The following is a 12,151-nucleotide window of genomic DNA, read 5'->3' on the forward strand; positions in this document are numbered from 1 at the left end:
CTCTGAGAAATGTAGATGAAGCTTCATTAATAAGTGATTTACTGCAATTCATGGACTCCAGTAACTGTGCTGCTTTGATTTTTGCTAACAATGAACCATCTACTCGGCGATGTGGCCTCAAAGTTAAAGTGTTAGCAGGCAAGAATGAACACATGGCTGTTGCACCATTACCGAACCCGCCAAATTAGGCGAACGATCTTCTGGCAGGTTAGCAAAATGGTCACCTGCTTCCAACACATAATTTAAGTATAACTGGCAAGTATAATTGGCGTCCTGTTGTTAGTAGAGAGCATTAGTATAACATCCAGTGGCATGAGGCAGGTTGCAGGGTGTAAAATTTACACACCGTGGGACACTATTTGCACTTAAAGGGAGTCGGCTTGACCTCACTAGAACAAGCTGCCTAATTTTGAATCCTCTCCAACGCTATGTGTTAAAAAAATTGATTTGGATTGCAGTGTTGATGGAGGCTCTTTCTGCTTCGGAGAGCTTGAGGGTGAGGAAGAAAAGCTTTCTTTCCTAACAAGTGTTGTGAGTGGCTACGTTGGCAGTATCCACCTGGCTGCTTTGGAGGAAGGAAGACTTGGAGGATGCAGCATAGGCTAGGAGCTAGAGCAGGGGCGGGCAATTATTTTGGGTGGAGGGCCGCTTACTGAGTTTTGGCAAGCCATCGAGGGCCGCATGACAGGCAGCCAGGGGCAGATAAATATTAATTTTCCAAATTTTTTAGGGGCCCCATGGGCCAGAGAAAGTGGCCTGGTGGGCCGCACGTGGCCCAAAGGCCACATTTTGCCCGCCCCTGAGCTAGTGGGTGTATAGAAGCCCCTCGTCTTCCAAATATTAAACTACCACCCCTTTGCTTTTAATCGCGTGTTGACATTTCAAGGTGGGTTTGGGCACTTCTGATATTGGCAGATACACACCCCCAAAAAATCAAGCTATTTGATTTTTAGGCGGGGGCAGGGGTAGAATCACAGGGGGAGGAAAAAGGGGGGCTGTGGTGCACTGCAGGTTGATGAACTGCTGAATGACTTGCTAATCCTGCCCCCCATGACTGGATCCACATGGGCAAATCTTTGCCTATATAAACCCTCACCCTACTGAAGTGATGACCCTTTTAGGTCCAGGGGTTCCCCTCTGTTGAGCCATTCAGTGGGACTCGTGCATGAGCTGGCTACGTGACTAGAGCATTCCCGTCTTCCACCGGTGTGTTGAATTGATGTTCACGCGCTGCACTTGCTTTGCATTTTCAAGTGTTAACAGATCCCCAAGACCTCTCTGGGGGGTAACCCAGCAGTGCCCGCAGTTCCACGCATGGGTAAGTGGAGCGGTAGAAAAGGCCCAGGTCCTACGGGAGGTCGGTGGGCCTCACTGGGATTAGAGCTCTGTGCCTTGATTGAGGAAAGCACTTAAGCTTGTGCTTAACCCCATCCCTGTTCAGCCAAGCACTTGAGAGCATACTTCAGGGAAGCGTGTACATGAGTACCGCCGTGCCCTGGGAAACGGCAGGCTTTGCAAACATCTCCGAGAACAAATTCAGGGGTTGAGCTCACAATAGGGAAAGAAAGGGCCCTGTTTTCAATGCCTGTATGTAACCTGGATAGTACTTGCAGCCAAATGAGCCCGGTGCAATGACCCTAGCTCACACCCTTTGAAATCTTGCTGTCTGAACTCAATGAACCCTTCAGTGGCTTTGATTTTTTTTTTTTTTTTTTTTTTTTTTTTCTTCTTTTGTTTTGCTTAAGTAAGGAGGGCAGCATTTGTGCCAAAGCTATCCTACGGTCCTTTTAATGCTTCTAAAAGGTTCCTTCCCATCCACCTTCTGTGATGCTGCAAAGAGGGCCGAGGGGCTGGCGAAAAGGGTGGAAAGCAGTTCCGAGGTCAGGCAATGCTCAGCGTGCTGACCTCTCCCATGAGGAGAGCTGAGCTGCAGTGTGAAATCCAGATAGCAAGGAGGTAGTTTCTGGCCGTGTTTTTGTGTTTCCTGAGACTGGTGTCATTACATGCTGCCCTATTACTAATCACTTATATAAGATATGAAAATAACATGGGGAAATTGCTTTTCCAGTCTGTTTCCTGAAGTCTGAAACACACCATCATTTCATCTTGCAGGCAGATAGCACTGAGGTTTAAGTGCCGAAGAGCTGTTTCTGGCTACTTGCTGATGTGTGTCTGTGTTCCTGAAACTCAAGTTTACATTTAATGTTGGTTTGGAATATTTTTCCTTTCCCTTTTTTCTCCAGTAGACCATTTCCCTGGGCTACCCTTCTTAAAGGGCATTTTACTAATTCTGTTCTTTTTTTCCTTTTTTATTTTTAAAAAGAAAAAAAGAGCGTGTCTGTCTTCCTTTGTGGATCTGCTCCCAAATGGCATACATTGATGGGAGGAGGGGTGTCTGAAAGGAGAATTTCTTCAGTGTGAGGAAGCTAAATGCACTGGGGAAATGTATTTGATTTGCATCGGGACTCATAGTAGCGATGATCTCTTTTAGTAGCCCAACAAGATTTTTGCAAAATAAATTCTTTAATTGCAAGCTTTATGAGTGTCCTCTTGTCCCATGTACTCCAATTATACATTATAGGATTCCCACACTGGCTTCTTCTATAATTCTTTATTTTCTTGATTTCAGTAATCCAGTGCGTGTGTTTAGTTTTGAGCCAACTTTTTCTTTTCAATAGGTTGTTTCCAGTATGGGGGAGAGCTCTTTTTGGTCATGCTTTATTCTCTTGTCATGGTTACCTTTCAACAGCCTGAGCGTGTTGTGTGTTACTTCTTGACAGGTGTACAACATGTTTCAACATCAGAGTCTTGGAATTAAAGTCAGCATTCGGGTGACAAAGCTAGTCCTCCTTCGAAACCGTCCAGTAAGTCCTGACCTGTTTTTACGCTGCTGGTATAGCCTCATTGAAGAATTGCTAACCCAGGCGTGGGATTCCTACTATAACGATGTTGGACTCTAGCATGTGTTCGTGAAGGTTTAACTCCTGATCCCGTAAGCCTTTTGAGCGTGGGATTCCTGTGGAAACTTGCAGTTGCTGCTACCGAACGGGATTAATTCCAAGGCTGACGGGGTGGAGGTCTTAGCTGAAAGTCACAGGCTCAACCCCAGCTGATATCTGACCCGTTGACTTGAGTTGCTTCATGTATTCATGACGCTCATAAGTCTAACTCTCAACCTTATCGTTCTTACTCGATGTCCTCTGCTTCATAGACACTCACGTGGCTCCTGGTCTGACCAACGCCTTGTTTCTTTGTATTCCCTTTTGTTTCTGAAAGGCAAAACTGTCCATTGGGCACCATGGAGAGAGGTCGCTGGAGAGCTTTTGCCACTGGCAAAATGAAGAATACGGTGGAGCCAAGTATCTTGGTAATAATCAGGTTCCTGGTGCCAGGGATGACACCCCGCCTGTGGATGCTGCCGTCTTTGTTACCAGGTACAGAAAAATCGGCTTCGCTGGTGTCTTTTGGTAGGGATGGCAGACTATTTGACAGGCAAATCCTTCTAAGACCTGGTTTCTACCATTTGCCCCTCGTTCGTGCCAGTCTGTGGGCTGTGTGGGGAAGATGGATCAGAACAGAAGAATCTTGTCTTCATTTTGGTTGGATTTCCAGTCTTTCAATGGCAGGCAAAGTGTCTCTTCTGTTGGCACGTTGCTTGGCTAAATGCTCTTCCTGACTCGGAGCAGTTCGACAGCAGGGAACGTGCCAGCTTGTGGGTTTGCTCTTAGAACCAGCCCTGACCTCGACCCACCCGGGTCCTAGGACACCGCTAGGACTTGCCCTGCCCCTCCGTGCAAAACGCCCATCTTCCAAGGTCACTCTTCGTGACCCTTTGTCGGATCAGATGTACCCCATCAGGGTGAAATTCAGATAGTGCCAATCCAAAGGGGTGTCACCAGCATCGGCCCGCTGGACAAAATGCTCCTGTGCCGCAATGTTGTCATCGGCATCACGATCCGTTCTTGCATGTTTGTCCGGTCAGTAATGCGGATAGAAGTTAATCTGTTTCTACGCCCTCGGCCATTTTATAAAATACGGCTACTTGTGATTTTAATTTGGTCTTTTCTGCTGGCACCTTGATTTGGTTCCTCATTTCCAACCACACTGGGATGCTGGTGGGTGTTCAGAAGCATTGGACTATAGGGTATCCAGGCAGCTGCTAGGGCAGTGGGCTAATAGAGTTAGGTACTTTCCTTTGGAGGGGAGGACCTGCCTATTTGCTCTGCTTCCAATGCAGCCACCAAAGCCCCAGTCCAGCAAAGCATTTAAGTACATGCTTGACTGTCGAAGCGGGGGAAGCCATCCCTTTGAGGTCAGTAGCTCCTGCTTATAGTTAAGCATGAGCTTTCTTGGATCCAGGCCTAGATAAACAAGGCTTTCTTTTTTTGTTTAAAACCCTCATCTGGGCATTCAGTTGCACCGATTTTCACCCCCAGTCCTTTCATCCCCGTGATATGTGGAGCATGCAGAATCTTTCCTAGGGAGGTTTTAAGTGCTTGGGTGGGGGGCACAGGGAGCATTCCCGCCACGCTCTCTCTCTGCAGCTGATGAAATGAAATTTTCCATGTCGTCCTGAACCAACTGGAGCCAGTCACTCAAACCTGCAGGGATGGCTGAAAAGGTTTTGCAGTCGGAGGAGCTGGAGAGCTGCAGCTGCTGTTAGTTTAGCTAATAGGCTTGAAGAGCAGCTAATTTGGGGGAAAAAACTGCTGTTCTGCAGAAGAACCACATTCATCCAGCGTGATAGGCCAGCAGGGTGTAATTGCAGGCTACCCCCTTCCCGTCCGCATCCACTTCCCTGCACTTCTAGCCCAGCCCTGCTCCTGCTGCATAAAGGACGCTGTGTTGCTTGGAAGCCTCCTGGCCCGGCTGTCCTGATTCCTGTGGCAGGGAAATTAGGTTTTCTTCTCTTGGCTTTGGAAGTGTGTGTGTGTGTCCCTGGATCTTCCCCAGCCTGTACAGATGGACCAGCCACGGAGGATATGGAAGCGGCAGCATGTCCAGCAGAAGCAGCCAAGCCAGAAAAAGCAGAAGCTGGATTTTCAGCAGCTGCAGCTGCTTTTAGGACTAGAAACAGACCCTTTAGGGTCAGCCTCAGAAAGGAGCTCTCCTGTTCCAGCCTGCTGGCTGTGTTCACGTGTGATGTCCCTGGACATTTTGCCTCTGGAAAGATCACCTGTGCTTGGTGAGGCAGGAAATAGGTGATTTCCCCTATGCGCAAAAGCAAATGCCTCCATTGAAGGTGTTGGATAAGGGGTATGCACTTATTTCAGGCTCTAAGTAAGGAGGATGCTGTTCATGTCCCCAGAGGGGCACATCCCAGTCCTGTAACTAATGGGGACACCTGAGACGCCTGGGTGGGTTTGAGTTACTGCCATGTGAATTCTCTACTCAGCGTGTTTATCCCTTGCCCTCCTGTTTGTCCAGTTTCCAGCATCTCCTCTCAAAGTACAGGGCTCCGCAACCGAAGCATCTGCAGGATGATACTGATCCTATTGTAATGGCCAATAGAAATAACCTCCGTTTGCAGAGCCTGTTATGGAGCCCAAGTTAGACCCTCTGGACGTGTCAGTATTGTCAAAGAGCCATGCTAGTCACAGTGAAGTGCAGCTTACCTGCTCCAGGCTCGCAACAGAGGATGTACAACAGCTGGGTGCATGTTGCCGGCTCCCGGATTTGTACGTGCTTGTTGGCCCCAAACGTTGCCAGTGCATCAAGGGCACTTGCATTGCCTCCTTGTAGGGTAACATCTGCGGAAGGGGCACGTGGTGCTTCTCCGTGAGGCTGCCTCATGCAGTTCTTCAGCGGTGTAGATGCACCCTTCGTGTTTCTTTGCTCTTAGGGGGCTCCCTGAAGCTTTTAGGCATTTTGCAGAGGTCCCCAGCACATCACTCCAGTCCCCCAGGTCCTCAGATGCCTTTGCATTGTGGAGATCCACCAACCGTTCATCCAGAACATGTCTGCTTTGTTTTGGGGACATCCTTGATGGTTATGAGCTCCTCCCATGAGAGCAGCATGTGGTTGCAGTCAGGTGGGAGAATTTGTTCTTTGTGGAATCCAGAGAAGTAGCGTTTCGGGGTCTTATTCACCAAGGATTAGTGTCTTCCTTGTCCCACAGGTCGGTGGATCACTTCCAATTGCAGGCCTTTCCACCTTCCTCTGCCTGCGTTGTGGTTTAATGCCGACAAATGATGCATCTGCTGATGTAGCCAGCAAGGGGAATGTGCATCATTGCATGCATGGGCACAGCTTTGGTGTGCTGGAGACTCAGGCAATTTTGCAGTCATACCGCTTTTTCCCTCTTTTACCAGCTTGGCCATTAAAGTTTCAGCCATTCAACAATATCAGTCAGGTACTGGAAAGGGAAAATGGTGGCCCACTATGGCATTTCTGAGTCGCTCTGCCCATCCCACTGTGGTCCGTTCTTGCCGAAGGGCCTCATGCTCAAAATTCAGTTGCATGAGCTTATGCATTTTTCCTAAGCTGTGTGTGCCGGGAGCATGTTTTTTGGAAGAAGTTTTGGCCCCTTTTTCCGGGCTCTGGTCACTTGACCTCATGAGGTTTTTTTTTTTCCTGTTTCTTTATTTTCCTAAACAAAGTGCTCTTTGTGTCCACATGCAACATAACGGCTGAAGCTAGTTCCTCTTCATTCAGTTAACGGTCAGAAGTGAAAGGGAATTTGTACCCTACAACAGCTGGGCTATTGCATGTGGTATTAGTCTGGCCTCCAAGGTAGAATCTGCTGAGTTCGTACCAGAGTCTGGATCCAGACTTCTCCAGATCTCTGGGGGGCAAAGGAGGCATTTCAACTGATGGAGAGAGGGAACTTTTTTTAGCCTGTGTTATCCTAGTTGCATGTGGTCACAAAGAGGCCTTTGCATACATAATCCACATTAGCACGTGTATCTTTCTTGGATCTTAGACAGGATCATTCAGGTTGGGGCTGTTTCTTTATGCTTATCGGGTCTGCAACAGCTCTGTCAACAGAAGAGGTTGGGGCAGAGAGAGGTGGTTAGCCGCATTGCATCTTCTGCCTAGCTGCTTCCTTTGCAGGTTACGGCCGACTGTCAGATGCTTCGAATGCTGTAACCTCAGGGGGTTCACCGCCTTGTTTGTCCCTTCTGATTTCCAGCCCATCTTCACTGCTCTCAGCAGTGCCCCTCTGATCCTCCTCCTTTCTCTTTACTGTATTACTTTCTGCTGAGTCCCCCCGCTCTCTGCAAGTCCATACGTAGCATCTGACAAAGTAGGATAGAGGCTACGAAAGCTCACGCTACTTTGTCAGATGCTATGTATGGACTTGAGGTAGGTGATAACGTGCTCTATAATGCAAGGACCTCTGACTTGAGGTCCTTTCAGTCACGGCCCTCTGCCACTAAGGACCCCACCAGTGCTATTTGGGGGGTGGGTTGTGTGATGGGGTGAAACGCTTGCCCGTGGGAACAGCCCGAGAGCCAGCAAAACTCATGTCAAGTTTCCCAGGAGGCCAGTTGGCTGCAAATTTTTGGAGGTAGCACGAGCTGGCAACCTCCAGGTGCAAGGTCATTTACTGGCCGAAGCTGTGCAGATGACATGCCTTTCCTGTTTGGCCTCGGACTCTTCCTGACGAGGGATCAGGAGGGCCTGAAGCAGGACGTTTTGATGGCAGGTCTCTGAGCAGAAGGATGAGGTTTTGTGACCGTCTATTTGGGGGCAGTTCAAGGGCCGGGCTAGTTCTTGCCATCAGACCCAGTCGCGGGGCACTGCACGGCAGACAGACTGCTCAGATATCCCTTTGCTCTTCAGGACCTCTGTAGCCAGAAAGCTCAGGCCGCTTTAAGAGCCGAGGGATTAGCGCACCTCCAGAGAGAAGGATCTCGGTCTGCGAGCCACGTGAGACTATTTCCAAGACCCCTAGTTTTGTAGCCCGGTGGTCATTTCTCTTGGGAATTGCCTGAAACGACCAGACACGTTTCCCTGCAGAAACCCAGAGTACAAGAGGCAAAACGCCGTGCTGTTTTATTTGCTGAGCAAGCCAGCTTTTCAGGAGAGATGCTTTTCGAAACATGGCCTCCTGCCACCTCCTAATGGTGCAGCTATCTGTTGTCACAATAGAAGCATCTGTTTGATTTATCAGTTTATATAACACAATAAGTCCTTAAATAAACCTCCATCAGGCCAGCTCTGGGAAATCAGGCAGCGGGGTTTAGTGCCAGCTCAGTCAGCAGCAAGTGTCATCCATCTTCTTTGGAAAAGGTTTGAACTCCGAGGTGTCAGACACGGCAACACGGTTCAGAAAAATGAAAGCCGTGGCTTGGACAGGCCAGGAGCTGCTTCCGATTTGCTTGGGGTGCGTCGGATTGTTTTAACCCTTTGATGGCCAGTACCATCTTTCTTTTGCTGTGAAATATAAGCTTCATTGTTCTTTTTTTTTTTTAATATCCGTTTTGACTGTTAACATGGATTACTACTAACTACTTTTTTTTTTTTTTTTTTACCCACCTGAGCTGGCATTTTCAAAGGAGGCCAATGATCTCATGGACACTTGGACATCTATAGGGACAGTTAAACATTTCTCTTTTTCTTCTGTAAATCCCACTCTTACATTTTCATTCCAGAAGCAAACTCTTTTTATTATGCCTCCAAAAAATGGGATCGACTGCTCTCCCCCCTTCTCCCTCAGCAGGATTTTCTATTTATAACTGCACCCCTCCAAACCACCCGCACGACCTGCACTCCCCTGCTTTGGGCTGAGAGCGCAGCTGGAGCGGTGACAACCCGCTGATCCTCTCACATTGAAGGAGCCCCTGGCGCATCTTGTAGGTCTGATAGCATTTCCCTGGCTCCTCGTTGGAAAAGCGGTGCTCCAGCAGAGCCCCAGCACTTTTCAGCCAGCAAAGAGCACATGGAGAAAGCTTCCAAAGGTGTCAAAGCCTACTTTGTACCTGGATTTGTCCTTGGCTCCCTTGCTTTAGTTCTGTTCCCACTGGTTTTTTCCTACTTCCCAGTTCAAGAGGACAAGAATAAATTAGGTAGATTAAAAGGGTGAAATGGATTCAACAAGAGGTCATCCAAAAGCCCATTTTATTGTGATGCTGATCCAGCTTGTTCTCCGAGACACAGTCCCTTTTCATCCTGCTAGACGACCCCTGGTTTCTGTCTCGGATTAGGCTCCAGCGTTGCCCCTTTTGAATACGCCGTGGTGTGAAAGTAAATGACCCAGGTCCTGCGAGAAACTGATGCCTAGAAATTTGCAATGGTCGACGTGATGTGGCAATTCTCCTTGACACGTTAGATCTGAAGAAGCCTGGTTTTGAATTTGGACCATGATACGTGGAACAAATCCAAATACCTGCCTGAGTAGTTCACACTGTTATCTGTACTGCTGACATGCGGACTGCGTGGCAGTAAACGAGCCTTGACATAATACCTGGTCCGCACGCCACTGATTTGTCTGCTTTCTCTAGCTTCACGTCTACAGGCAGAGGTTACCCCTGACTTGTCTCCTGTTTTCTTTTTAGGACAGATTTCTGCGTACACAAGGATGAGCCCTGTGACACCGTGGGTAAGTCTCTGCGTGAGAGAGCTCATTTTGGAGCACAGCTGCAGAGATTCGGTTCTCCAGCTGATCTTTCATTCTTGGGTTTGTCCTCATGCTGCTTTTGTGTTACAAATGCAACTGTTGTATAAATACAAATCAGGGAGCAGAGACTGCTCTGCAAGTTTGCTGTAGTCGTTAACCCGGTGTAAGGTTTGCTGCCTTCAAGCTGAGGAAGGAATGTGGTAGCCCTTTCATTTTGGAGTAGCCAGCAAGTACGTTCAGATCATTGCAGCTTGGGAAATGAAGTTTTGAAACTCAGCTCTCGAGCTCCTGTGACCATGTTATTTTTCCACCCGGTGAAAAGATTCTAGCTGTGCGACTCCTCGTGTGAGGCAGGTGTTTGACAGCTGACACACAGTCTGCGCTCGGGGCTTATATACGGCTACCTGCAGGAACCTAGTGCTGGAATTTGGGAAGAAAAGTGTCCATCTTTTCTAGCCCCGTTTCCCTTGTTTAATCTCTATCCATGCATAGGATGTCTTCCTCCATCGAGGTACAGAAGGGCCTGCCAAGTCCCTGAGGCAGGAGACAGATGTTGCATGTGTCCCTGAACAAGTTGTGCTCCTTTGTCCCAGAGCAGAAATCTCCTGGGATTGATGTGTACACATGCCATCGTCCTAGTCAGGGTTTAGTGAGCGTCTGGCTGTTCTGCCATTGATTCAGTGATGCAACCGCAGGGCAACCTCTCAGATGCACTTTGCAATGTGCTGGGATAAGCTCTTAATACATCTTATCCTGTGAATCTTTTTAGGATTTATCCTGGGGCAATGGACATAGATGTCTGAGTGGTCATGCTTTGTCCCAGGATAAAACGGTCTGTCCTAGGGTAAATGTGATGTCTCTTTGTAGCCTGAGTAATAGATATATCAGGATTAATATTAGAGAAGGGTTTCACTGAAGAAAGTCAAACAAAAGGACTATATTTTTTTGTAACCACTCCTACCCAGACCTTAGCTCTGGTTTTCCAGTGGCAGGAACACTTAACACCCAGCCCTTTAACTATTCTCTTCTATCCAGATCAGTGGTGCTCAACCTTTCCAGCGTGCAGGCTGGGTGAGTGGGGCACAGCTAGTCTGCATGCCGGATCTAGGACGTGGACTGTCCCTGCATCCCAGTTCTCCCGTTGATCTAGATGCACTGCAACTCCTCTGCCCCGCATCCCACCCTGAGAGCTGCGTTTGGTGGTATAACTCCCGTATACTCTCTGTATACAGTGTATGAATGATTACACCTCAGCTTCAAAGCCAGGCTGCCTCTGCTTTTACATTCCAGGCGAGCCCCGAGTGAGTTGTGACCGGTAGGTCTCAAACTGAGCTCAGCCTCTGCAAGCTGAGGAGGCGCTGAGTGGGGTGCTAGGAGATAAATAGCTGCTGAGGGTTTGCTTGTGTGGGGGAAAGAGCTGTACATGCTGCAATAGGAGGTCTGAGGGTGCGTTGCAACGGTCACATCACGGCGCATAGATTCTTCCCTATCTGCGGTGCGCAGGGTAACGGTAGGAGACGAAGGAAGTAAACACAGCGTTGCAAAATATATACATTCTCCACTCAAATGTTAACAAGGTCTGGACTGTATGTCCAAGCTGTCCAGGGGGAATTCTTCACAATGCTCCTATTCTCTCCAGCTCCAGTGGAAAACATGCTTCCACAAAGGAGGCATCTGAACTGTGTACCTGAGACCGGATGTGGCGGTGGTACAGTACACGGTGATCTCTGTGCAGAAAGAAAGCTGATGGAAGACACATGCTACCGCTTAACAGACGCTGACTATGTTCAATGCTCTTTCCCCATTTAAAGACAGCTTTGTTGAGGACTTGGGGATGGGAATGATCTTTCCATACACTGCCTGACTAAGGAAGTATCATTGTCATGCTTCCTTTCTGTCCTGGCATTGTATATGGAGCTGCTTATTCTGCGGCCCACCGAAGGCTGGGATTCTTGTGGAGGGGGTAGTGGAAGCTGTGTGGTAGAGACCACACTTGTTTCCTGCTCCTCTGAACATAGTGTTTCCCAGCATTTTTGGAAGCTGAGCACCTCTTCAAGCAAGTGAATCCAGCCTTTCCCCCTCCTGCACTGTCATGTGGCGTTAAAAGCTTTTAACCATCTTCATTCCCATCTCTTCCATGTCCTATGAACGAGCTCTTTCTGCACTGCCCGGACAAGGGGTGTACCCTGCACTTTAGGTAGTGGTGTAGGTCTCTGTAAGAGGAAACATCTTCTCTTTTCTTATGTGCCAGGAAGAACGCTGAAATAAGTGACTGCATAGACATTTAAAGACACAGCAACCAGGGAAATGAATGAGACTGCTCAGAGCTCATCCAGCTATTGTCAGACTCTCTGCAAATTCAGGCCTCTCTGCTTCGATTATACTTACACCATTATCTGTTACCTAGAGCCTGCTGTCTTGCTCTTTCTTTCACTGAACCAAAAAGCTTATCCTCTGTTGCCTTTCACTGACACTCCCAAAGTCTGACACATTGTGTCCCATTTTCTTCCAGCTGTGGGATCTGACTATGTCAAGCAGCCCAGCTTTCTCCTGGGGGTCCCTGGAAAATGTACACACCTGACATGTACA

At 48.3% G+C, this 12,151-nt stretch overlaps 1 protein-coding gene across 1 annotated transcript in view; it reads left to right on the forward strand.

Annotated features, from left to right (window-relative positions):
* Window positions 1-12,151, forward strand: part of ADAMTS17 (ADAM metallopeptidase with thrombospondin type 1 motif 17) — a gene marked incomplete at its 5' end in the record, with an annotated part of 298,045 nt that overhangs the window by 42,204 nt on the left and 243,690 nt on the right. Inside the window, 3 exons of the mRNA XM_019503813.1 lie at window positions 2,781-2,864; window positions 3,277-3,434; window positions 9,501-9,544. Coding sequence (XP_019359358.1) covers window positions 2,781-2,864; window positions 3,277-3,434; window positions 9,501-9,544 — 286 coding nt within the window. The remainder of the gene's footprint in view (window positions 1-2,780; window positions 2,865-3,276; window positions 3,435-9,500; window positions 9,545-12,151) is intronic.

The sequence above is a fragment of the Gavialis gangeticus genome, unplaced genomic scaffold, assembly GCF_001723915.1.
Source record: "Gavialis gangeticus isolate Ggan-Ray unplaced genomic scaffold, GavGan_comp1, whole genome shotgun sequence".
Classification (NCBI taxonomy): Eukaryota; Metazoa; Chordata; order Crocodylia; family Gavialidae; genus Gavialis; species Gavialis gangeticus.